At 41.9% G+C, this 27,146-nt stretch overlaps 2 protein-coding genes across 7 annotated transcripts; both read left to right on the top strand.

The window, feature by feature from the left end:
* Nucleotides 1–1,845: 1,845 nt before the first annotated feature.
* Nucleotides 1,846–4,398, top strand: LOC104604746 (bidirectional sugar transporter SWEET4-like). Its single transcript, XM_019198998.2, has 5 exons — nucleotides 1,846–2,336; nucleotides 2,465–2,501; nucleotides 2,614–2,992; nucleotides 3,629–3,748; nucleotides 3,863–4,398. Exons 1-5 carry the CDS (start codon nucleotides 2,294–2,296, stop codon nucleotides 4,076–4,078), a joined length of 795 nt encoding a protein of 264 aa, XP_019054543.1. The 5' UTR covers nucleotides 1,846–2,293; the 3' UTR covers nucleotides 4,079–4,398.
* Nucleotides 4,399–4,671: 273 nt separating this feature from the next.
* Nucleotides 4,672–26,887, top strand: LOC104604818 (uncharacterized). Of its 6 annotated transcripts, XM_088896138.1 has the most exons (5): nucleotides 4,672–5,531; nucleotides 6,004–6,077; nucleotides 6,754–6,827; nucleotides 12,713–12,766; nucleotides 15,423–26,887. In XM_088896138.1, exons 3-5 carry the CDS (start codon nucleotides 6,773–6,775, stop codon nucleotides 15,758–15,760), a joined length of 447 nt encoding a protein of 148 aa, XP_088752264.1. In that variant the 5' UTR covers nucleotides 4,672–5,531; nucleotides 6,004–6,077; nucleotides 6,754–6,772; the 3' UTR covers nucleotides 15,761–26,887. The 6 variants fall into 6 exon arrangements, with proteins under 6 accessions (XP_088752264.1, XP_088752263.1, XP_088752262.1 ...); XM_088896137.1 differs by lacking the exon at nucleotides 6,004–6,077 and having other exon boundaries at nucleotides 6,664–6,827; XM_088896136.1 differs by having other exon boundaries at nucleotides 4,672–6,077; nucleotides 6,664–6,827.
* Nucleotides 26,888–27,146: the final 259 nt, after the last annotated feature.

Genomic DNA, 27,146 nt, shown 5'->3' with positions numbered 1-27,146 from the left:
GACAAGGTATAAAATATAAATTAACCAGCACTTGTGGATGCTTCGACTCTACTATGATTTCTTATCATTATGCTATTTTTATTTTTATTTGGCATTTACTGTCTTAGACTTTCTATCCATTCAAGTTTTACTCATGCATCTTGCTAGACGTGTTTATAAAAAATTAAAAAAATACATTAAATTAATGAAATATATGTTTGATTCCGTTTATGTTTACTGACAGTGCCATATAGGCGTTCCATTAGTAAATGCAGTTTGCAAAAGCAAATTTCAGTTTATGTGGTGCCTAATAGCGCCTCTTCCATTTGAGGAAGCTTCATGAAACGAGTAGGGGTATTTTGCTGATGTGGTGCCTAATAGTGTCTATATGTCATAAACGTCCTCATTAAATATATTTCTTAGTTTACGTAAACAAAATCAAACACCCTGAAAATCGATTAATCGAATTGATAGATTTGACATTTTTAAAAAACCAAAATTATCAGTCTGATTTTAATTAACTAATAATGTAAAAGACCAAAGATTCATTGAACTCACTTGTGTGTATGTATCTATATATATGTGTATTATAAATACAAATATATACAAAATAATTTGAAAGAAGAGACTACACCCTACATATTTATTTACTCCTTTCCAAACTTTTGCCTTAGAGACTAATATAAATCTAAGTGTAAGACCCATGGTATATAATCACTCTATTGCTTATCGTTTACGGAAAGGTTTAGCAAAATAATTAACCTGATCATTGCATTGCAACATTATCATCAATATTCTCAAATGAAATGAACAATTAATGCTAGTCTGCGTCACATTGGAATCGTCAAAAGATATATTGGCCTATATCAATAATTCTGATAAACCCATCATTTTCGCTATCAAGGAAAATAATTTTATTTTGCCTTTTCAGTCCCATAGCATATGATTTTCACATAAAATCATATGCCTTTCCAGCTGGGACATGTATGCGTTCATATTATGAATGATCAGATCAACTACAGAAGTTTGCTAAACGACATGGCCTATTTTTGTCAGCTGTGGCACCGGGACGAATACCTAGTCTGCATGCGTACGATACAGTGTCTTCTCTCTCTCTCTCTCTCTGACCGATATCGATGATGGGGACTCTCTTTACCAGTCGTCCAGTCCACATTAGTTAGCCCTCCCTCACCCTCAGACAGACTGACCGTCAAATCTGCAGGCTCCAACGCATGCAATTTTGGATGCTTACTCAGGCTGTCACGCATACGGCATATTGCATGGCAGATGCGGCAGGCGCCCGTCGAACTTTTGTGTTTTGTGCAGATGACCGCTTCTGTATCAGAATTATTGATCTCTCCTACCTACAACACTACTTCAGCAAATAACCCTTTCCAATCAAACACAGAGAGAGAGAGAGATGTGGCAAAACTGATGGATGTGCAAGGCAAAATCAAAATGGCATTGTCCATGTTTAAGATGCTGCCATGGCCAACCCAAATGAAATTAAACAAGAGGGTTATAGAGAAAACAATGGAATGATCAAGGGGACCGTTTGGTGCACACAGGATGTGTATGCCAAAATATCATTATTATTTTCTGTGTTCTTAAAGTTTTTCTCACTGTACATGGTTGCATGTAAGACAAGAATTGCACGAATAATAATTTCTAGAAAGTATAATTCTACAGTGTCGGGTTGCATGAAACTGTTGAAAATGAATGCTTTTCCTTTTTGCTTAAGCGAGAAAATGCTATTCACTTGTCACTTCTGATCCGATTCATTTAACACGTTAATCGAAGAAACAGCTGCGGAAAACCAGAAAATAATTGGGTTTTAAATTGAGTACCATGTTTTGAATAAAACGTTCTTCTTTCTTTCTTACTGCAGCCATAGATTTGGGATAAGCTCAACTTAAATACAGTGACGAACTGATTCCCCGACAGATTCTACTTGCCCCCATTAAATGCTAGCTAGCTAGTATTCTATTGGCAGTTATTGCTTCAACTCTCAAGCAACCGTCGAAGATCTATCACCGCAACCTGTACGCTAGGATTTTGAGAATCTTGGATTTAAGCCCATTGGTCATATTAACTCCTCTCCAGAGTTCCATGTGTTGTACTCATTCCCCACAAGCCAGGCAGGTGACCAACCAGATTCTATTTTTAAAACTGCAGGTAGAGGGGCTTATGAACTGCAAACCTACTCAATATATATAACCGTTTCTCCGATCCTATCACCACAAAGTCAGAGACGAGATCGCTGTTCTTTTCTCAATTTCCTTCAAAATCTTTCTGCCTTCTCCGTCGACCAACCATGGTTTCTGCAGATGCTGTTCGAACCGCAGTTGGTATTTTAGGTGCGCAACCTCTGAATGTCTGACTCTGTTGCACTAGAGAAATGTTGTTCCTTGTTATTGTTTGATGCCTTCATTGCTTGTCGCTTACTACAGTTGAGAATTAACATAGACTTTTTGCTTATCTACAGGAAACGGTATTTCACTTGCCCTGTTCTTGTCACCAGTGTAAGCTTAGAACCCAAATTTTTACTGTCAAACATCTTGTGTGAAGTTGGTCATCAAAATACAATCTGAATTTTGACATAAACAAATGAGTGGTTTTCGTGAATTATTTCAGGCCAACTTTTGTTCAGATATGGAAGAAGGGATCAGTTGAGCAATTCTCGCCAGTTCCATATCTAGCGACCCTTCTTAATTGCATGCTCTGGATCGTGTATGGGCTTCCACCTGTGCATCCCCATAGCATACTAGTCATAACCATTAATGGCGCCGGCTTCATTATCGAGCTGGCGTACGTGTTCCTCTTCCTACTCTACTCTGATAGAAGAAAGAGGATAAGAATTCTAGCAATGATGCTTGTGGAGTTCGCGTTCGTGGGTGCCATAGCTGTTCTGGTTTTGACGCTAGCTCACACTCATGATCGTCGATCTCTGATTGTCGGGAGCTTCTGTGTATTCTTCGGGACTCTGATGTATGCTGCACCTTTGTCGATCATGGTTAGTACCATGGGAACTGAGGCAGTAAGGGTAGAAAGTAGTAGAAATAAAATAAAAGCAAAGAATTTCGAGTTGACTGGGTTGCCATCTGGTGCGACCAGTATCACCATGCTTGGTCATAGCAAAATTTTGGGTCCATCCAATAAAAACTGACGACATATATGTTGTTAGTGATCCGATCACAAACACTGTTCTAAGTTGAATCATACATAAAATAAACAAGGATCATGGGATTTTTATTGGTGGTCTGAGAAGATGGTTGGGTGTCAGTGTCAGAGTTCCCTTCGTTCTGTTTTTCTTCCACCCATTAATTCAACGACTTCCATAGAAAATTTCATCATCTTCAGGTGGCATTGCTATCATTCATCAATTTTTGTCTTTCAATTTCCTTCATTTTTGGCCTATTGACTCAGTCATCTTTGGATGTTACTGGTCCCTTTGGGGCTTTGACTTCGAGTCCTAGATAGAGATTCAAACAAGATATCGATCAGTTGGTCTTTCATTTGATTTAAAGGCCAGGAACCATTTTTGGGGGGGTTTTCACTTTTCACAGAGTGGCTAGTTATTCTATAAGCTTCGTGATCAGTTAGTTTCAGGGAGTTGCTCACTTAATTTGTCTGTGTGATGATGATGCAGAAACTAGTCATTACGACTAAGAGCGTGGAATACATGCCATTTTTCCTGTCCCTGGCCTCCTTTGCCAATGGTGTTTGCTGGACCATTTATGCTCTCGTCCATTTCGACCTTTTTATCATAGTAATCAACTCTCTCCCTCTCTCTCTCTCTCTCTGCAATGAATTTCTACGCTATCTAGACATTGCTCTCTGCAATGAATTTATATGGATTATTTGTGGTTGATGCATATACTAGATTCCTAATGGTCTGGGGACATTGCTGGGGCTGGCTCAACTTATATTGTACGCCACGTTCTACAAGTCTACTCAGAGATTGAAGGAGTCAAGGAAAAGCAAAGAAGACGAGTTGGGCTTGACAGAGTTGGTTGTCATTAATGGAGACTCTAAGCAGATTGTCACTGCACCTCACACCGATCAGAATGCTCCCGCTTCTGATATCCGGGAGATGTGATCGATCTACCACCAGCCATCTGATCCCCATATGGGTCCTACATACACTAGTACATTAATGATTAATTACAGTCTGTTACTGTTTCTTTTCTTTTCTTCCGTTTTTTACCTATACCCTGACCTGGGAGTTCTTCCCTGCTGCTGCACTCTCTGTCTTGTCACCTTCATTTTTTGTTGGGGTTCTTGTGAGGTCGAGCAAGCTTACATTTTCTGCCACCACGTACGAGTGCAGAAAAATTTCAACTGCCCAATAAAAACTGATATGATCCTAGTTGATTTTACAAGACATAGGGTAATCCTATTTTTCGGTTTGGATTGCTACTTGCTAGTGTGTTCATGTTTCACAGCATTTGTACTATTTACTGAATGGGTTATGGGCTTTAGTATTAGACCATCTAGCTAGCTAGATTCTAGAGTCCATGACCATAACTCGAATAACACCCGTGAATTTGTTGAAGATGATTGAGTTGCACGAACCCAGAAAATGGGGATACAGAAGAACAGAAACCCATAACTGGAACGACTGCATGGGTCTCCATAACTTGTCATTGTCGTATATTAAAATAATGATCAGGACTGACCATTCAATGCGTCCTACTCCTACCATGAAAATTAATGGGATGAAAAATCTCTCAGATCCGTAAACTTGCAAAATGGAATGAAATTTCCTCTGCTAGGCTAGCTGCTAGCTTGAGCATGACAAATGAACTAATGAAAACAACTGGGCCTATTAACGAGGTGGGTTCAGGCATCCAGCATTATTTATTTATTTATCTACCCAACCCTTAGGCTCTGTTTGGAAGGAGTACAAATGCAAATATGTAGACCTTGCATTTTGTATGTATTCGTACTCTTTCCAAACTGAGCCTTAATTACAAGATAAAATGTCTGTCGAGCAAACTCAGCTCTCACGTACAATCCACTATAGTTAGGGCTAAGGTGGCGATCCTAAAACGATCTCTGCCTCAAAACCTTAGTATGTAAGAAAAATAAAAAAAACGGCGGTTTTTTGAAACAGAATGACGGTTCTAATCATGAACCGGGTTTGGACCAACCTAAATATATTCAACCGGTGAGAGAGAGGGGAGAAAAGTTAGACAAAACTCAAAATGGTTTTGCTCCCGCGTCCTCTCTTATTCGCGCGTTCCACAAAGGCAAAAGGTTTTGCCAAAGAGGAGTATTTTTGTTGCAGAACTCCACTTAGAAGCATGCACGAAATTGTTGTTCATTCTTTGACTGAGAATGCAGGAAAAGTTTGAGGAGGCATAGAATCTCGAAATCGTTGAAATACAAGTTCAGAGACGCATGGGAAAGCTCCTTGCATGCACAAATCACTTGAGAAGGCTCCTTGTATGCATGAATCGATCGATTAGGAGAGGGGGGGATTCTTTTCATCGATTGGGAGATCTCTGTACCAGCATCTATCCTTTTTCATTTGACCAAGAGAAGAGAAGGTGATTCTATAACCCTTTAATTGTTTTTCATTGTTTAATACTTATATTTTGGGATAATGGTAATAGGGTTTTCTCTCAATCCACTAAAAGCTGGTTGAAAAGGAGTTTTGGATGGGAGGTCGAAGGGTAAAAGGGTTCTCGATAGGAGGCCAAAGGGTAAATGGTTCTATTACATCTTATACCACAAAATACAGCAACGAAGTGGAGATTGCCATCAAGGGTCTCTCTAGGGTCTAGCTAACAAAAGATGAAGAGAGGGAGATTGGAGATGTAGGACGGAAGCAATTATTGGATTATCTCATTGTATCAAAGGGTTTTCTTCTTCTTGGTTTATGCATATTTGCACAAACTGCTTTTGTTGCTCTTCAGATGGCCGCTTCCTATTGGCTGGCAATAGTTCCTGATATTCCTCAAAACAACAATAGCCTCTTAATTGTAGTATACACTGGATATCAACAGTGCTTCTTTTCAGGTTTCACCAATTCTGTTTTCAAAGCTCCAATGCTCTTCTTTGATTCAACCATAGTTGAAAGGGTTTTAACCCGGGTAAGACTTCCTTGTTTTAATTAATGAACCATTTGATTATGATATTTAGATAGTCTTTCCTGGACAAACATCTAAAGAGATATTGATGTATACTAGGTATTTGAGCATAGATGTCTAGTTACATACTTTCAGAATTAACCTTATCCCATTTAGTTAGAGTTGGTAAAGTGACCCTTGTTCTGCTATTCCTATCTATTAATGGCCATATAACATGTCAAATTATAGGTTTAATGTTTCCTTAGTTGACTTGTTCCATCTTATCCTTTACTACAGCTGGTTCCCATGAACTTGATGATATTTTGTTTTGTCCTTTATTGATGCATTATTTTTGAGTTGCCCAATATTTGTTTTCTAACAGATTCCTTGTCCAATAACTCATCTTAGAAAAATTTCCCTTTTATATAATTAAAATAAATGATATTTTGGGATAATTAACATTTAACTTGTTAGGTGCAATATGCCTACCATTTGGATCCTAGAGCTCACATTACCTCAATAATATTGACCTATTTTTTCAGTACATAGATTTTTTTTTAGGATTCATGATCACCCACATGGCTACTCATGGAAATGTTTATTTTTATAGGCATCTTCAGATTCGAGTGTCGTGGATTTCGACATACCTTTCTCTATTTGTTTTGTAACAGCAACTGCAATTGAGTTTTATCATCTGTAGGTATCATGGCTTTTGTCACATGGCGAGTTCTATTTGTAGCAATTATTGCCCTGCAATCTACATAGTACATTCAGGTGGAACTCTTTTTCCTTTTTCACCTCTACTTTTTTTGCCTGTATTTTATTTGCCTTTATTTAGGGGTCCTTGTTTTTTTTTTTTTTTGAAGAGATACCATCTAGCCTCTACAAGAGAGCTAATAAGAATTAATGGAACAACAAAGGCACCTGTTATGAATTATGCAGCTGAAACATCACTTGGAGTAGTCACAATATGAGATTTTTGGCATGACAAAGAGTCTCTTCCACAACTACTTCAATCTCATTGATACAAACGCAATTCTATTCTTTCATTCCAATGCTGCTTTGGAGTGGTTAATCATGAGAGTGGAAGCAATCCAGAATCTGACCCTAATTACCAGTGCTCTTCTCCTTGTTTTGCTCCCTCAGGGTACCATTTCTCTAGGTATTTTTCATCTTGGGAGACTCTGTAATCATCTTTTTTCATAAGCTTCAGTTCTTAGAGAAAAGGTATGACACTCAACTTAAAACTTTTTACCTCAAACCATTCATGGTTAAGATCCCTCAGCTAAAAAGGGAATTCACTGTTGATCCCTTTTCTGCAAATATCATGACACAACTTATATTGAGGAAATGAGTATGATGGACAGTTGAAGTTGAAAATTTATTCATTCACTTTAAAAGGACTAAGCTACTAATATGATCTAGACTGATAGGTGTTGGGAATACAATCAAGACAGAACTTTCTATTCTCTGAGGACAGATTGGAGGTGAAAAGGGACTCGCATCTGGTCATAGGTTAGCTAGAAAGGGTGAAAAGCACCATGGAGGTTCAGAGTTTAGATATACAATTAGATAAGCAAGACTTCTGGCTGGTAGAATGAATACCTAGTTCAGATGAATTAGGAGACCAACCAATTCACAAGCAAATGAATTAGCTAGACATAGGACAGAGGCAGTGGACCTATATCAAGGGCTTACAATTACCCAATAGGCGATCTTTATTTGGGATGGGGAGCTAAAGGGTTCATTTGTAAGATTTATGGAGTATGATAGCTTTTATATACTTGTAATTCTTTCTATTACTTCTTTATAATAAAATTTTTCAGATCAATCAACAATCAAATAAAAAAATTTGTGGGACTCGAATGCAGTAACAATTTCATATTTATGGTGAAGAACAATAACTGGAGTCACTGTAGTTACTTGCGTATATCTGTTATTTTTCTCTTTGATGCAGCATTTTAGCATATTTTCTTTCTCTAGAATTCTCTTTCTTAAATCCCAACATTCTCTAACAATTCTAAATCATTCCTCAGACCTACCCCATCTTCATAGCCCTGAATCCTAGCTTTGAACCCTATCATTGCCCTAGTTTTCTTTGTTTTTTCTGTCCTTTTACATCAGTCACCTATTTTCAGCACATGTCAAAGTGTTCTTAAGAAGGTTCAATATCCATCTGAATAACAGTTATATACCCAGAGGTCCCAAATACCTGTCAGACACTTCAATTTTTAGTACAAATTTGGTATCCTTTACCATCTCCAGCTCTGTCCTCTCCATATCAGGGTAACATAGCATAATATTCAAAATCACACATTGATACATGCAAGCTAACTTAACTGAATTTTACACAGCCCTTTGTCTTAGGGACTGCAGACTGCAGTTCTGATATTCTATGCATGCAGAACCTTAGGAGCATTAATGAAGCCAGAACTGCTTGGTCAAAGAAGGTATTACAATCAAATGCCACTGTAGACACTACGTTTCCCAAGTTTTCTTTTTATTCCTCACCACCTTATAAAAATTAAACTTTGTCTTTAAGTAGATAAAATAATTAAATAATAAAACATTACTAAAAATACAATAAATATTAATTTGAGTATAGATAAATATATAATAAATATAGATTAAGATTTTAAAATTATTACTAATAAATATTAATATTTTTGAAAGCTATTTTCTAGAATTATTAATTGATATAAGTGAAATTATTTATTTATAATATTATTTAGTTATATAAAAGAATATCATTATTTAAATTTAAAAATATTAATTATTTATTGAATTTAATAGTCCATAAAATTATATTTTATAATATTATTATATAATTTCGTTATTAATTCTGTAAAATATTAAATTATTATTATTTGAATATTATTTTGTAATTATTTTTTGACTTTAAGAATTTTTTTAAATTTATTACATAATTTCATTATTTTAACTATTTAAAATCTTGTTATGTTAAATATTTTTCTATTTAAAATATTTAGTTATTTAAATATTCAAATAATATATAAAATATTTAAATTTTTTGTTATTCAAATTTTATTTATTTTAAAACTATCACATAATTTTAAATATTTTGTTTTTAAGATATATAGTTATTGAAATATTTAAATAATATTTGTTTGAATACCATTTAAATTGAATAATCCAAAAATTATAATTTATATTGTTACTACATAATTTCGTGATGAATTTTGTAAAATACAAAATTATTAATAATATGAATATTATTAAATCTATTATAATTATTTTTTTGTTTTTAATAAATATTTTAAAGTTATTTTATAATTTTGTTAGAATATTTAAATAATTTTTAAGATTTTTAATTCAAATTTCTTTAGGTAGATATAGATAAAAAGTGGGGGAGAGGATAAATAGGAATTAGAGATAATTTAGGAGATAAATAGGAATAGAGATAATTTAGGAGAAAGTGGGGGAGGTAGTTTAGGAGAAATTTTAGGAGAGGATATTATTTAGGTTATTGAGAACGTGAGAGAGAGAGAGTAATTCTTAAAGATTGAATAAATTTTTTTACTATGAATTAGTTAATAAATTAATAATCAAAATTTGTTGTTAATTAACTAAAAGTATTCAAAGTTATTGTTAATATTTTAAAATTTAATAATTATATTTTTTCATTTAATGTCAATTGACAGAAAATAATTATTGTTAATTTAATATGAATAAATATTTTGTAATAAATTTAATTTTATTAATCATTTGTAATAATTTTAATAACTGTTATTATTTTTAAATGAAAATTTGATTGACTTTAATTAAATAAAAATAATTACAAAAGCTAACATTTTTATTAGTTTCACTAATAATTAACAAATATATAGGAATGGCAATGGGGCGGGATCGGGGTGGGGCACCTTATCCTTGTTCCTGCCCCATAGTCAAGACACTCTACCCCATCCTCACCCCGTCCCTAATATCAAGTGAGTTCAAGGCAAGGCTCACTCCCTATTGGGGATGGGGAATCCTCAAATTTCCCTACCTCACTTCAATGCCGGGCAAGTCACAACAAGAAAAAACATCTTTAGCGGCAGTTTTCGACCTGACTATTTGGCGACTGTCGTTGGAAATCGATATTTCTTGCGGCAGTCGTTTAAAACCGCACGCCTCTCCCCGCCATCTCTCAGTCATCCCTCTCGCTCTCCCTCTCTCGCTTTCTCTCAGTCGTCTCTCTCCTCTCTCTCTCCCTCTTTCTCTCAGTCGTCCCTCTCTTGCTCAATCGTTATCTCCTCTCTCTCTCCCTCTCTCTCAGTCCTCTCTCTCTCTCTCTCTCTCTCTCTCTCGCACTCGCGCTCTCTATCGTTATCTCTCTCACACACATGGTCGCATATCAGCAAATCTCTCTCTTGTGGTCTCTCTCTCAGGCACATCCGCAACATTCAATTCACAGGTAAATATTTCTCTTCCCTCTTTGTGATTGATGATATATGTTGTCTCTTTTTCTCTATTTGTTAGGGTTTTGCGTATCTACATATTACTATTCACTCTTCTGATCATCTTCAGAAATTTTCTTGTTGGTGATATTGTAGATGGGAGGTTGTGCGCAGTTTCAAAAATTACATTCTTCTAATCATCTCCACTCTATAAATATTAATGCAGAATTTATTGCTATCGATTTTTTACTCCCCCATGGAAATACTAGCAAAATTAAGTAGCAGATATTTTCTATACTTTCTCGTTAAGCTGTACGTCAGTTTTTTCTTATAATTTTTTTTTTCTGGGCAATAGTGTGACTGTAAACCTGAGATCAGAGAGATCGGACACACCAGGGGAGCATTAGAGCTTGGCTCTCAAAGAAGTATAGTAAACAAATTAAGCGTGTTTATCGAAGTGCACGAATTTCTGTAAAAATTCAACAATGAACCGAGGTTTTGCGATGAAGGTTGTTTTACTAATTTAGGGGAGAGAGAAAAGTGGGGTAGCTAGGGGGTGGCCACAATTATGTGGTTATGTCAACCGGCCATTAATTGCAGAGATTCAAATTTCAAACAAGGAAAAGTAGAAATAGAAATGGTTGTATTCGTGGATGAGGAAATGTTTCCATCGTCAATAGGCGAATCGCTTGAAATGGCACTGTTGGTTCAACAGTCTATTTGATTGAAAGTTTTATTATCAGGAAATAATATTTTATAAAAATATTTTCCCTCATTTGGGTTTAAAAAATATAGGTTTTCCTATTTATGTTCAGGTAAAAACTGTCTACTGTTGCTGCAGGCTTCAGAGCAAGTAGCAAAGGCATTTGCTGACATATGGAAGGCTGGCTTAGGAGGAGATCCAGATATTTCATTTCAAAAAGGACCTTCTGAATTGTCATGGACATACTTACCCTATTAAGATGAACTTCATACTCCCACTTGGATAATTTTCCCTTAGTTTTCTTAATTTTCATTTGTAATAAGGGCCAGAGAAGTATGATCATTTATATGACATGATAAAAGACTATTTGCTTCAAGTTTACTACATGGAAGGAGCATAATTATGAAAACCATATTGACCCAATTTAAATTTCCACCTCAGCTGCCACTAGTAAAAGATGTGTATGTTTCCTGGACAGAAATATGTAAGGAAGATAGAAGGATCTAATTTCATCTAAGAACTTCCAAAGAACAATTATGCTAATTAATAACTTTCTTTTTTTTTATTTTTTATTGAGCAAGTGTAAGTGGTTAAAACAGTTTGTTGTTAGTGGCTGAAAGCATAATTTGATGCTGGGTCTGGATCTGAGGTTCCCCCTCCCACCAAAAAGTGTTAAACCTAGGAAGTCTCATGTTTTAAATCTTGTTATAATCAATTATAGTGAGAGGTAAATTCTTTAACAGCATTTGATGCATGGGATACTCGAGGAGGAACTCCTAATTTAAGAAAAAGGGGACCCAAGATGAAGCCTCCTCCAAGACCAAGTAATCTGCCAACTATACCAGCAACTATCCCACAGAAGCAATAAAGGAAAAGCAGGGGCACTTTCCAGTTTGTCTTAATTCTTTACCCTTGGATGCAATTACTCTCTTTCCTCTGTACAAGCACCATAATAATTAAAAAAAGGCAGGGAGGCAATAAAACATGTGAAACACTGATATCATGTACAATGATTTTCTTTTTTTAATTTCTTGACCATACCTCATTATAAAGCTCCATAGCTTCTGAATGAACGACACAGCACTCCTAGCCTGAGTTTCTAATCTGCTTCTCTCCTCCATCAATGACTGATAAAAGAAACCTTTTCATTCCTCTTTTTTAATCTGCTTTTGTTCTTGAGAGAAACTCTCCCTCTTTTTTAATGAAATTCACCATTTATCTAAAGAAAAAGGTTCTATTTTTAATACACGGCAAAGTCTTCTGGGGCAAAGTCTTTTGCAGGTATAAAGGGCAGTTTAGAGGAATTTAAAGATCTCTTTTAAGCTGCAAACCTAGTTGCCACATAGAAGATTCCTAGGTCATTTATGGAAGCTCACATAGTGACCTAACTAGCAAATCCTTTTCCCAATATATTGGTTTTAATTTGATTAATTTTTGCATTTTCTTTAATGGTAATAATCTTTAAAAGACCATACCATTTATTATTCCTTGCTATCTTATTCACAATTTCCATCTTATTGATGATTTTGGCTGCTTTTCCTGTACATTCCTGTTTTCAGCTGAATTGAAGAAGAGTACCAAGGCAAAACCGCCATCCATTAAGACACTTTTTGGTAGATTTTTCTTCTATCTCTTTCCTTGTACTTGCTTGAAATATCTATTTATTTCTTTCTGAAATTTCTCTCAGGTATGGTAGTTTATAATTAACTAATTGGTAAATTTGGCTCTGCTGACATGCATCATTTGCCTAGCTAGGAATATTACATAATATTCTGCTCTAAAATAGATTAATAGATAAATATATTAAATTAGTAACATTAATTAATTAATTAAATCAAGATAAATGCAGTTGATATTGTTTCTTAAGAAAGTCTATATTCTTCTAGAAAAGCAACAAATCACCTTCATGGAAGTGTAGAAAGGAAAGTAAAGGAAGCAAGACATGAAAAGGATTCCAAAGTCACTACCCCATTGAAGATGAGAGGGAATGAAATCATCTGTGAAGAAGGAAAAACTAAAGAAAGTTGAAGGAATTTTATGCAAATTGCCTTTCTTAATCCATACTTCACATGAATAATTTAATAGGTTAATCTCTTGATTCGCTGAAGAGTGATTAAGACTAACACCCTTAAGTGGGCGTACACAAATAAACAGAGGGAATTTGAGATATTTGAGGCGTCTGTTAATTAATATAAGATCATTTGGGGCTTTGTAATTTATATTAAATTATTAATCACAACCAATATCTGATATTCGGTGAGATTTGATGAATCTACAATTTGCTTGATCTTTGTCTCGAGCAACCAAAAGAATTAATGATTGCCTTAAGCAGCAAGAAGCAATTAAGGAAACATGAAGCTCAGCTAAAATCAGTGCGTGTTTATGGCGAGATTTTAAGAGTCTGGACAAATTTGGGGTCATTGAAATCTGGGACATGAATCAAGCTGATGTTTCTTGTATGGCTGCACTGCCCCTACTGATGAAGAGGATTATCTGCGGTGGGACTGAGTTTCTGTCCTTCACAATTAAGGAAACATTGACCCAGAAGTGGAACTTCAGTGTCAATTTTGCCTAAAGTTGTGACAGAAAAAACCAGAAACCCAGTTACCAGTGACATTTCAAGGTGTCTCGTGTTCTTGGAGAGATATCAATGTCATCTGGTTGTCGGAACAGGTCACATATCCCATGAATTGAGACATTCTGCCAACAAAAAATATTGCAACAGAAAACATGGATATCAGGCTACAAAATAGCCTCAACTCTGAAGGAAAAGTAAACTAGTTTTTACACACAGTCCATTTGCACTCATATATTTACACCGGTGCAAAAGAAATCCGCACTGCAACCAAATGAAGCCTAAAGATCTGGCATTAGAAGTGTCAATAGCCAGTACCCTAACAGCAAATAGCTCATAGGGTTATGATGGATCAACTGGGATCAAGTTGGATTAGGCTAGGTTTGACTTTAAGATATACTAGGGCTCAATCCAAGCCAACCCAAGTTGTGGGTAGGCTTGATGACTTTCTGGAGTAGATCCAATACAATGCCCCAAATCAAAGCACAATTGTTTCTAATTCCTTTTTTTAATCTACAATGCAATGTGTTCAAGTTAGGTCCACCAAAGTTGTACCTCTAGCTGATAAGGAAGAAGACAAGATCCTATTAGCTCATTATTTCCGGTTCTGATTATGATATGGACACTCTACTACAAAAGCCACACCATCACTCTAATCTAAGTAACCTTGAGAGTAGACAAGACCTTTGCATTTATTGCTTGGAAAAGAATCATAAAGGAAGAACAACTAATAAGAAGTTGAAGAAGTGCATGTAGGACTTTGAAAGTCAAAGACATGACAAAATGCAATGTTATAACTACAAATAGCATAGGTACATGAAAAGGACTTGTCCATGTATAATGAGCTACCCAGAGTTACTTTAAAATGAGCCAAAAAGTTGCTTTGGGCTGTGGGAAATAAAAATGAGCCAAAAAGTGCTTTTAAAAACATAATAATCTAAAGCCAAAACACTTTTAAACCCCAAACAATGAAACCTAAAATTGGGGGTTGTGATTTTATGCTTCTGGGTAAAACTTAGTTACTCACACATGTACAGGTCTTTAAACACATTATTGCTTAGTTTCAGAAGTATAGGCTTAGTTTGGAAAGAGCACAAATACAAATATGTGCAGTGCAAATACATACAAATACAAATTTGATCCACCAGTCTCATGGATCAAATACTATTTGTGTTTGATCCCATTTTTAAACAACTAGGCAAATGCCTAGTGAAAAGTCAAGGAATCAAAGGATGGAGGAGAAAACTGTTACAAAGGAGTCGCAAAACCGGTACTCCAAGGCTGTAAGGGACTGGGGCTGGCACGAGTTTATCACACTTGCTAGTCTCTTTGATCAGGACTCTGGGATTCTTGTTCAAGATACTGTCGTGTTCTCAACGGAGGTTCCCATCTTGAAGGAAACATCAATAATGCAGGATTTCACTGATCAAGACATGGGGTCAAACAATGCAGGTTCTCAAATTGATGGAGTTGGGAAAAGAGGATCGTTTACATGGAAGGTTGAGAATTTCTTATCCTTCAAGGAAATAATGGAAACCCGAAAAATATTTATCAAATTCTTTCAATCTGGTGGATGTGAACTTCGGATTGGTACATGGATATTATTTATTTATTGCTTAATATGCAGTTGTAGATTTCCTATTTGATGACAGTCTTATCTCAAGTTGATGCCACCTTGGTTGATTATAATGCAGGTGTGTATGAGTCTTTTGACACTATATGTATATATCTGGAGAGTGATCAATCAGTTGGAAGTGATCCAGACAAGAAATTTTGGGTCAGATACAGGATGGTAGTGGTTAATCAAAAGAACCCTGCAAAAACTGTGTGGAAGGAATCTTCTATCTGTACAAAGACATGGAATAATTTTGTTTTCCAATTCATGAAGGTTTCTGATATGCTGGAACCAGATGCAAGATTCCTTGTATGCGATATAGTTGTTATTATCTGCGAGATCATTGATTGTTGCTCTTGGTTTGAGTTTTCAGATCTGGAAAACTCAACACATGGCAAAGGCAACAGCTTGGTATAACAGTTCGCTAAGGCGTGAGCTCCGAAAGGAGGAATTAGCGGTCCGAACTCCCTGTAAAGAGCCCGAACTCCCCGAAAGGAGCTCGAGCTCTCCCTTAGGCCCCGAGCCTTGCGAACACAAAGGGCAACAACCCAAACTGGCCTGCCCCATGGCAGTTCGGGCCACACCTCTATCCGAACTCAAGACTTCACTTCGCACACCACTCCAACACTTCGCCTCCAGGACGCCAAACTAGACAAACCACACTATACCTGACACTAAAGGAGTCCGTATCCAGGGGCGGCGCACCTGACTGACTTGGGATTTGACGCTTGACAGCCGCACTCCAACGGCCACCTGCCATCGCCATTTTCAGTTACAGAGACGACTCCGACAAAGAGTAGTGGCGGTTCTGTCACAGCAGAGGTGATGACACCCGAACTGGCAGAAGCACAGAAGCAATCATACCCGACCTGACAGAGGCCTAGGAGTGAGTGCGCGAAGTGGTTATAAAAGGCTTTCTACCCCCCAAGAATAAGGTATGTGAACTTTGCGCCATCTGGTTTTATCTTGCCTTTGAGGGAATACTAACTTTAGCTTCAGAGCAATCTCACCGGGTTCTTCCCCGGTGACTCCCCATTTTCTTCTCCGTTTCAGGCCCCCTGTTGCTCCAGTCAGAGGCAAGGTCGTTGACAGCTAGGACCGGCCGGATTGCGCACCATCAATTGGCGCCGTCTGTGGGAAACGCTTCTAAAAGCCTCCCTCTAAAACTCTCATAACCTCTTTTTTTCAAAAACCCCAACACTCATGACTTCTTCTAGCAATGCCGGATGTGGCACGGAGGTGAACACCACCGGGGAACAACTTCAAGTCCCCGTGGTGTGCATCAGACAGTTCATCATCCCCCTTCCGGTGGATGGGATTCCCAGTTTGAATGCACCACAAACAGTGGCGTCCGTAAATCTTCCTGCCATGAACGTTCCCTTTCCTCTCCCTATCGAAACAACCTTTACTGAACCAATTCCTCGGCACCCTGCTCCAAGGCCAGTTAAGCCCTCTCCTCAGGGTGGACGCCGTCACCGAGGAGAGGCCTCCCAACCTCAGAACCCCCACAAGAGCCAGGCCTCATCTCCGAGCTGAGGGGAAAGAAAAATCACCCCTGCCTCGTAGCTCGCCGGCGGGTCAGGCACCTCGCCAGCGAAGTTACTATCTCGACACTCCAAGTTTGAGCTCCCGCTGACAGAGAATCGATTCAGCGTCCTAGCGACAGACTACCAACAGCCCGGGCCCATCGAGCTCAGCAACATAGAGGCTAGCAGCGCCAGCACCAGGCCCACTCAGCAACGAAGGCGCCGGCAAAGTTGTCGAATTGCCACCCGTGTCCTGCCCGAGCTCAGAGGTAAAGAAGAGACAAGCTCGGAAGAGGTAAAAGTTGCCCCGATTCTCTCAGTTCCTTCCCCCCTCGCATCGGAACTTCTGGCAGTCCCCATGCCCAGAGACTTCAAGCTCCCACCTTTGGACAAGTATGATGGATCATTTGACCCCAACGACCACGTCGATGCTTTCTAGTGCCAAATGCACCTAGATAGAGCCAGTGAATCGTGCATGTGCGTGGCCTTCACCACCACCTTCAGGGGGGTAGCCCGCACTTGGTACAGGAATCTGGCCACCGGGTTGATAAGATGCTGGGCCCAGTTCGTGCAGGTCTTCATCGCACACTGTCACCAGCAAGCGGTGCCTCAGAACCGAGGAAAGCATCTTCGGAGTATTCCAGAGGAAAGGAGAGTCCATTCGGGGCTACATCAAGCGGTTCAATGGCGCGTGCTTGCAGATATCGCGATTAGACCCCGCGGTGCAGCTCGCGGTGGCCAAGAGAGGAGTAACCCACAAGGAGTTCAAATGGCACATGGTACTTAATCAGCTCGCAACCGTGGCCAAATTCCTCAAGTTCGTGGATAAGTTCATGAAATTAGAGGAATAGATCAACCAAAGGACCGAAAGCGGGATCGAGAAAAGAAATAGGGAAGATGAACCCTCCAACCCAATCGACAAAAGAAAAAACCTGGCCTAGGAGCCGAAGCCGAGCCAGTCGTTTCGAACTCCCTTAGTAGTTTGGACGGACTACACACCGTTAAACACGAGGCGGACCGAGATCTTGATGACGATCAAAGACGCCCCATACGTAAAATGGCCACCTCGCCTAAAGGGAAACCCAAACGAGAGAAATAAAAACGTGTAATGTAGTTTCCATAGAGATCACAGTCATAGTACCGAACGGTGTAATAATCTCCGGGACGAGATAGAGGGATGGACTCATCCGTTGCGGATACTTGAGAAATTTTGTACAACATAATAATAATAATAACAATAAGGCAGGTCGACAAGGGGAGCACGGAAAGGATGCCCTCGAATCCAGCAGCAGGCCAGCCGAACCGTTGCAACGACAGCCTTTGGAAGAGAGGCCAATTCGGGGAACCATCCATGTGATAGTGGGAGGTTCGGTGGTAGCAGGGTGTACTTCGGCAACAGCCTGAACGTCGGTTCGCGAAGCTGCCTGAGAAGAACAGAACTCTCCAAAGAGGTCGAAGACTGAAGAACCGATCTTCTTCACGGAAGACGATGTGCGAGGGGTCCACTACCCCCACGATGACGCACTTGTCATAAAACTAAGGATCAACGATTTCGAGGTCAGGCGCGTACTTGTGGATTCGGGTAGTTCGGTAGACATCCTCTTCAAGTTAGCATTTGACCAACTACAGTTGCAGAGAAGCGAGCTGAAGCCCGCGAACACTCCTCTGGTGGGCTTCAGCCGAGAGGAAGTCAGGCCCCTCGGGAAAATAATAGTACCTGTGGAATTCGGCACATGGCCTTGTGCGGTCAGACTCAACCACGATTTCCTGGTGGTCGCGACCCCCTCCCCATACAATGCTATAATAGGGCGGCCAATTACGCATATCATGCAGGCATTGGTCTCCACCTACTATTTGGCAATGAAGTAATCTACAGACTTCGGTGTGGGGGTAGCGCGGGGCGACCAGTTTGAGTCCCGCAACTGTTATGTTGCTGCCCTGAAGGGAAAAACCAAGGCGGCCGACGACCTTGAACTGGAGCGGCTTACGAAGCAAGGTGAGGAACGAGCTTTGCCCACAGAGGAAACGGTCGCAATCCCGACTTCGACTACAGACCCAGCTTGCACGCTACAGATCGGTGCTTCCGTCAAGGAACCTCTACGAACCGAACTGGTGAGTTTTTTACTTCAAAATTTAGATATTTTTGCATGGTCTGCGGCTTATATGCCCGGTATTGACCCCAGCCTTATAACTCACAAACTAGATACTAACCCTATAGTCAGACCCATTAGACAGAAGAAAGGCAACTTAGCCCCAGAGCACTGGAGGGCGGTCGACGAGGAGGTCGAAAAGCTCGTCGTAGAAAACTTCATAAGGGAAGTTCATTGCCCAAGCTAGGTAGCTAACCCAGTGCTGGTGAAAAAGGCAAACGGCAAATGGCGCATGTGCGTCGACTACACCGACCTGAACCGAGTTTGCCCGAAAGATTGCTTCCCCCTCCCCATATTTGACCGCCTAGTGGACGCGACTTCGAGACATGAGTTGCTAAGCTTCTTGGACGTCTACTCGGGCTACAACCAAATCAGGATGGACCAGTCTGATGAGGAAAAAACAAGCTTCATAACCGAGTTCGGCCTGTACTGCTACAAGGTCATGCCCTTCGGATTGAAAAATGCTGGGGCGACCTTCCAAAGACTTGTAAATAGGCTATTTCGGCCCTTAATTGGCACGAAAATAGAATGTTATGTAGACGACATGGTTTTCAAGACGTAGTTTTCACAGGAATTAATACAAGACTTAGATTCTGTCTTCCAAATTCTGCGTCGATTTAGCATGAAACTGAACCCAAACAAGTGTGTCTTTGGTGTCACTTCGGGTAAGTTCTTAGGGTACATTGTCAACCGGCGCGGTATTGAGGCCAACCCGGACAAGATAAAGGACATCCTAGATATGAGACCACTCAGAAAAGTAAAAGAGGTTTAGAGGCTAAACGGCCGCATAGCCGCTCTGAGCCGCTTCATGTCCAAATCGGCAGACCGTTGCCTGCCTTTCTTTAAAGCAATCAAAGGCAAAGGGTTCGAATGGACCCAAGACTGCCAGCTCGCGTTCGACGAGCTAAAAAACTACCTCGCTAGAGTGCCGATCTTAGCCTGGCCCGAGGAGGGCGAGGTCTTGGAACTGTACCTCTCGGCAAGTGACGAGGTGGTCAGTTCGGTACTAATAAAAGAAGTAGATCGGGTCCAACGACCCATCTATTATGTTAGTAAAATTTTGCAGGGTGCAGAGACAAGGTACCCGCAGATAGAAAAGCTAGCATATGCATTGGTGATAGCAGCTCGAAAACTCCGCCCATATTTCCAGGCTCACACTGTCATTGTCTTGATTGACAAACCTCTGAGGCAAGTCTTACTCAAGCCCGAGGTTTCCGGTCGGCTGACGAAGTGGGCCATCGAACTCAGCGAGTACGACCTCCAATATAAGCCACGAACTGCTATTAAGGCCCAAGCCTTGGCAGATTTTTTCGCCGAGTGCACGTTCAGCCTCGAAGTCCCCAGGCCGGTCGAGCCCGAGATCCCCAGTTCGAGTGAGCATGGAGCTCCCAAGCCAATAGAGTCTAAACCCCGTGAAGTAGTAGCCAGTGTGGCATCTCTCCTGGTTAGGACAAACGCGAACTGGGATGAGGAGCCCTGGATCGTTCATGTAGATGGCTCCTCGAACCAACAGGGGAGTGGGGTTGGAATAGTACTACGCGGCCCAGGTGGCACGAAATTGGAATACGCACTACGCTTTGAGTTCGCGGCATCCAACAACGAGGCGGTGTATGAGGCATTGATACCTAGACTGAACCTAGCGCAAAAAGTAAGGGAAAAACACTTAGTTATCTGCAGCGATTCCCAACTTGTAGTCAACTAGGTTACGGGCGAATACGAAGCACGCAAGTTGACTATGATCGCCTATTTGGCAAAAGTAAAGGAGGCTATGCTCAACTTCTAGTCACACTTCATCAGGCAAATACCGAGGTCAGAGAACACTGAAGCCAACGCCCTGTCCCGGTTAGCCAGCACGAGTCACAACACCATGGGAACCGTGTACATAGAGGACATACCTCGGCCCAGCATTCTCGGTGGGGTAGGGGAGGTCGCTCCCGTCCTTAAAGCAGAGCCGAGCTGGATCGACCCACTCGCGAGTTTCTTGCTAGATGGAACCCTCCTTGCGGACCACAATGCAGCCAAGAAGGTGCAGCGCCAGGCTGCCAAATACGTCATAATAGACAAACGGCTGTATCGACGGTCCTACACGCTGCCCTACCTGCGTTGCTTGCGACCTACCGAAGCCAAGCTCGTACTCCGCGACACTCATGAAGGTCTGTGCAGCGGACACTTGGGAGGCAGGGCCCTCGCTCAAAAGGCACTTCGACAAGGGTACTATGCCAACAATGAAGGCAGAGGCTGTCGAGCTCGTCAGAAAATGTGACAAGTGTCAGAAGCATGCCAATATCCACCATCAGCCTGCTGCCGACCTCAAGTACCTCATCAGTCCATGGCCCTTTGCGCAATGGGGCATCGACCTCCTAGGGCCATTCCCGCCAGCAACAGGTGGGAGAAAGTTCCTAGTGGTGGCAGTAGATTACTTCACAAAGTGGATAGAAGCTGAACCTCTGGCAACAGTTACAGTCCGAAACATATAGAACTTCTTTTGGAAGAACATAGTACGTCGCTTCGGGCTACCTCGGGTACTGATCTCTGACAACGGCAAGCAGCTCGAGGATATCAAGTTCCAAGAATGGTGCCAAGATATGGGAATTCGTTAGAACTTCACATCGGTCGCACACCCGTAGGCAAACGGTAAGACAGAAGTAATGAACAGAGCCATCATCTGCGGACTGAAAGCACGACTAGATCGAACTAAAGGGTTGTGGCGGACGAGCTACCAAGTGTTCTATGGGCTCACCGAACTACGGAAAAAACCGCCACGGGAGAGACCCCCTTTAACCTCACCTACGACACTGAAGCGGTAATCCCGACGGAGATTGAAATACCTACACTACGACTAGAAGCATATCACGATCAGACAAACGGAGACGAGTTACGTACCAACCTCGACCTACTGGACGAGGTAAGAGACCTCGCGCACATCCGGACAGCAGCCTACCAGCAAAAAGTAGCTTGGTACTACAATGCTAGAGTAAAGAAGCGGAGCTTCTGCGTCGGCGACCTGGTTCTCCGTAAGATCATGGCACCCGAACCCGGCGTGGGCAAACTTGGACCAAATTGGGAAGGGCCCTACAGAGTAAAGAGAGCGCTCGGGGGGGCATACGAGCTCGAAACCTTAGAGGGCAAACAAGTACCCCGAGCGTGGAACATCGTCAACTTAAGGCGATACTACCTATAGACAACCAAGCGAAGTGGACAAAGTCGCTACCAGAGCCTAAGGGCTAGGATGCCAAGCTAACGAAGGCTCAGGTGAAGTGTTGACAACGAACTAATAGAGGCATCAGCATCTCAGAGACTAAGTATTAACACCAAAATAGGCCGCGCGAGTGTAGCAACTCGGGCAAAAAACAGATCGGGCATATGGTCAGTTCGACAAATATGGTCAGTTCGGGAGAAAGAACAACCAACAGTTAACCAAAAAGAAAGTCATTCCATTTCAAAATAAGGGAGTGTACATTTCGAAAAAAAAAATACATATCGAGCTCACAGGCCTGGAGGTACTTATTATTCATCAGAAGGCACTTCAACGACACCCGAAGGTCCTGCCTCACCCTCAGAATCTGGCTCACCATCAGCGGCGTCGGCCATTTCCTGAGTAATGCGCGAAGTGGATATCGCACTAATATCAAGATCGGGGTATGTATTCCGGATCATCCACCGGCTTAGTTTAAAGCCCTTTCTGTATGAGTCCACCATCAGGTCATCAAAGCGCGGCGAGGCGATGTACTCATCGACGGCCTTCTTCTTGGCGTCCTCAATGCCTTGAGAAAAGATATGTGTCCTCTCCCTGATATCCTCTTGAAGGTATTCAACCTGATGCTGCAAATCCAGCCTCAGGTCCGCCATATGCTTCACGACAACTCCCATGGCCTCGGCATCTCTCTGAGACCTCGCCTGCCTGGCCTGTGCAGCACAAGCAGCTGCCTCAGCAGCTCGGGAAGCCTCTTCGGCAGAACGAAAAGCCTCTTCGGCAGCTCACGCCTGCCTCGAGCTCCTTTCCACTTGGGCCGCCAAGGCATGGATAGAAGAATTCACCTACCAAAAGGGAAGAGCAAAATGATCAAAAGAACGACAGCAAGAAGGATAAAAGCAAAGAACCCGACAAGAAATCTAACTTACCACCATGGCATGAGTGGCAACACGACAAGCTACCTGGTTCAAAGGAAGCTCGGACCATGCCGCGACCTCCTCAAGATAGATGGCCTTCCTACTCTTCTGAAGAGCGTGGTTCGGTGACAACACGCTCCTGAACTCACCTTGGGCCCCCGAGCCTGAGGGCCCAACTTGCGTGTAAGCGGACTTAGAGTAAGCGGGAGCCCCCGTGTAAGTAGCGTTGGCATAAGGGGCCCCTGCTGCTTCATGAACTGGAGGGGCCATCTCGGGCTCCCTGAGCGGATCCACAGACGGGTAGTCTAGTACTTCAGGCTCCGCGTCTCGGGGCAGCTCGGCACGAGTTCGTTTGACAACTCGCTTCCTCTTCATGCCGTGAAACAGGTGCCCACCACAAGTCCTCTCTAAGTCCATCACACCTGCAAAATGAGCTCGGCATCAGGAAAAAACGAAAGAACAAAGCAAAACAAAAGACAAACCTGAGTAAGGAAACTACCCGAACTCAAACCGGCCTTAATGAGCTTGGCCTCCGATAGATAATGATGGCATTTTAGTCCAAGCCGTGCCCATTGCCGGAGGCCCTTCGCCGTTTCTTTATCAAGCGTAACACCGGAGTTAGGGGCGGCCATTCCCCACCCGGTTTGAAATGGCCACTCCAATACACTTCGCACCCCAAAGTAGTCCCGCTTCCACGCCGGGACCTTGTTGGGAAGTTCATGTAAAAGCTTAAAACCCGGGCGAGGAGACAGGTAATACGCCCGCCTACGCCCGGGAAGGGGACCCGCTTGCTTCTTAAGCATTAAAATGGAAGAGAAGATCTCCAAGTCTAATGGAAAGCCCTGTTCGCAAAATAGGGAGATTGTCCCCACCAAGTTACGAATGGAGTTCGGGTGAAGCTGGTCGACAGTAACGCCGAAGTGGTTCATGACCTCGACAAGGAGGGGGTGGAAAGGCAGGCGCAACCCCGCAACGAACTGCTCCCGGAATATCACGATCTCATCAGGACCGTGTTCCCAAGGGAAACTACCCGAAGGTATGAAGTAGGCGTACTCCCCAGGCAAGTTGAACTGGGTAATAAGGGATTGAAGCCCCTCAGGCGTCATGGTCGAGGGTCCAAACTTGTCTAACGTCCAACCTCGATGAGAGGTGGACGCCAAACTACCCGAGGCAACTCGGCCTACGGGTTCGAACTCTTCCTTGAGCTCTACCTCCGGTTCGCTAGGACCATCGGGGGATGCAACTCGGTTCGTAGAATCTGCATCTGACCCCCTTGAAGAACTGTCTGAGCTATCCGAGCTAGACATCGAGAGGAGAAGATGGATTCCAGGAAAGTACTCACCCGGAAAAAGGCTTAAACGGACTACGGGAACTTGAACACGAGCTAAAACCTTGAATGCGAATTAAAGGCTTGGACGTGAGCTGAAACTTGGACGCGAGCTCAAGAAGCAAAACGCAGAAGTGACAAAGCGACTGGGGTCCCCCACTATTTATACCCACAGTAACCAAGAATCAACGGCTCAGATCAAAGCCAATCCGATGGTCTGCAGTCGCGCTGACCGCACACCTTCTGAGACCGAGACGTGACTGGCCACACGTCCCTCGAAACTGAAAGCGCATGCCTCCTTACATTAAAGGCGGTAGCGGCACATTTTCAAATTTGAAAAGATGTCCGCTGTCGCGTCTCCCAGCGGCACTTTTTGAATTTTGAAATAAAGCGTGCACTGTCACGTCTCCTAGCGGCGCACTTTTTAAATTTTGAAATAAGGCGCGCGCTATCACGTCTGTCAGCATTTGTAGGCAGATTGGCGTGTTCCCGTCTTTTTTGGTGCTTGAGAAACCCGAAAGAATCCTGACGACGCACACCTCGCGCTATCAGTCAACCAATTCGAAGTACGGGACAAATCCACCCGCCACCTCGCGAACTCCCCGCGCCAGGGCAAGACCCTTAGCACGAGGAGTGGGGGGCAATTGATGAAGGAAGATTTGGCCCGACCTCGTAACCACTCAACACATGGCAAAGGCAACAGCTCAGCACAACAGCTCGCCAAGGCGCGAGCTTCGAAAGGAGGAACCAGCAGTCCGAACTCCCTGTAAAGAGCCCGAACTCCCCGAAAGGAGCCCGAGCTCTCCCTTAGGCCCCGAGCCTTGCGAACACAAAGGGCAACAACCCGAACTGGCCTGCCCCATGGCAGTTCGGGCCACACCTCTATCCGAACTCAAGACTTCACCTCGCACACCACTCCAACACTTCGCCTCCAGGACGCCGAACTAGACAAACCACACCGTACCTGACACCGAAGGAGTCCGTATCCAGGGGCGGCGCACTTGACGACTTGGGATCTGACGCTTGACAGCCGCATTCCAACGGCCACCTGCCACCGCCATCTTCAGTTACAGAGATGGCTCTGACAAAGAGCAGTGGTGGTTCTGTCACAGCAGAGGTGATGACACCCGAACTGGCAGAAGCACAGAAGTAATCATACCCGACCTGACACAGGCCTAGGAGTGAGTGCACGAAGTGGTTATAAAAGGCTCTCTACCCCCCAAGAACAAGGTATGTGAACTTTGCACCATCTGGTTTTATCTTGCCTTTGAGAGAATACTAACTTTAGCTTCGGAGCAATCTCATCGGGTTCCTCCCCGGAGACTCCCCATTTTCTTCTCCGTTTCAGGCCCCCTGTTGCTCCAGTCAGAGGCAAGGTCGTTGACAGCTAGGACCGGCCGGATTGCGCACCATCAATTGGCGCCGTCTGTGGGAAACGCTTCTAAAAGCCTCCCTCTAAAACTCTCATAACCTCTTTTTTCTAAAAACCCCAACACTCATGACTTCTTCCAGCAATGCCGGACGTGGCACGGAGGTGAACACCACCGGGGAACAACTTCAAGTCCCCGTGGTGTGCCTCGGACAGTTCACCACGAGTCCCAAGGAATCCAGCAGATAATGTAGAAATCTTCAAATATTTTTCAGCTACTCATGCAAATCTTGGAAATATGGAATGTTGTCTTGACTTGGTTGAGCACTTTTCACTCTTTCAGGCAAAGCCATCCATTTAATGGTTGTATATATCATGGACATTGGATCTCTACTTAATATGTTTAATGCATTTTGCCTTATAGGATGGATATAAGAAAATTTTCTGCATTATTACTGAAAAATAAATTAAAATAAACTTTTTTGTATGCGATAGATTTGGTAATTTACCATCTGGTCGGATAGTTGTAGGGGGAATTAGTGCAAATAAAATGTAGGGTTTGTTTGATAAATTGATTTCAATCAATGCCAAAAACCAAACCTTCATGTGACTGATCCCTCATTGTTTAAAATCATGAAATGTATCAACAATTCAATGAAGAAACCCTTGCATGCTATGTTAGTGAATTATTCTGTACCTTCTAAATAAAATTATATAGTTTTTTTGTCTTTTATTAAAGCATTATTTACAAAATGAGTAGATGGGCATCAACCTATTTAGTGGTTCTACATTGCTCTTGGCCTTACCATTACATGTTGGGAACAAAAAAATAATATTTTAGGAAGTATTAAATGGGTGTACTGTTACATTAAACTGATACAATTAGTGTTAATAAATTATTTCATTGATACAACCTGACCTTGCTCAAGTTGCACCCCCTAATCCTCGTATCCTCGTATGTTAACCATTCATTGCTTAAGTTGCTCAAGTTGAATTATTGGATTAGGAAACATTTATTGTTCTTTATCACTTCCTTTGTTAACCATCATTTTTCTTTTCATTTTGTTCAGAGACATTTCATGGCCACAGAAAACACGGTTCACATTTGAGTCTTCATCCAATAATTTATGGAAGAACAAAGCTCATAGATCGGAAACACGAGGTTGCTGCCACAAGAGCTCCGTGGGCAAGTTAGCCAGTGCGATCAGAACAAGTGGTTGGAAACACGAGGGGTGGAAGAAGAGAGTTTGGTTCAGACCCTATTTAATTCCTGTACAAACAAGAATTTGTCAAATTGAAATTAAGATGTATTTGTAATTTA

This window comes from Nelumbo nucifera, chromosome 1 (genome assembly GCF_055504915.1).
Source record: "Nelumbo nucifera cultivar China Antique chromosome 1, China Antique-T2T, whole genome shotgun sequence".
In the NCBI taxonomy this organism is placed as follows: Eukaryota; Viridiplantae; Streptophyta; class Magnoliopsida; order Proteales; family Nelumbonaceae; genus Nelumbo; species Nelumbo nucifera.
This window is presented reverse-complemented; position numbering and strand designations above follow the sequence as displayed.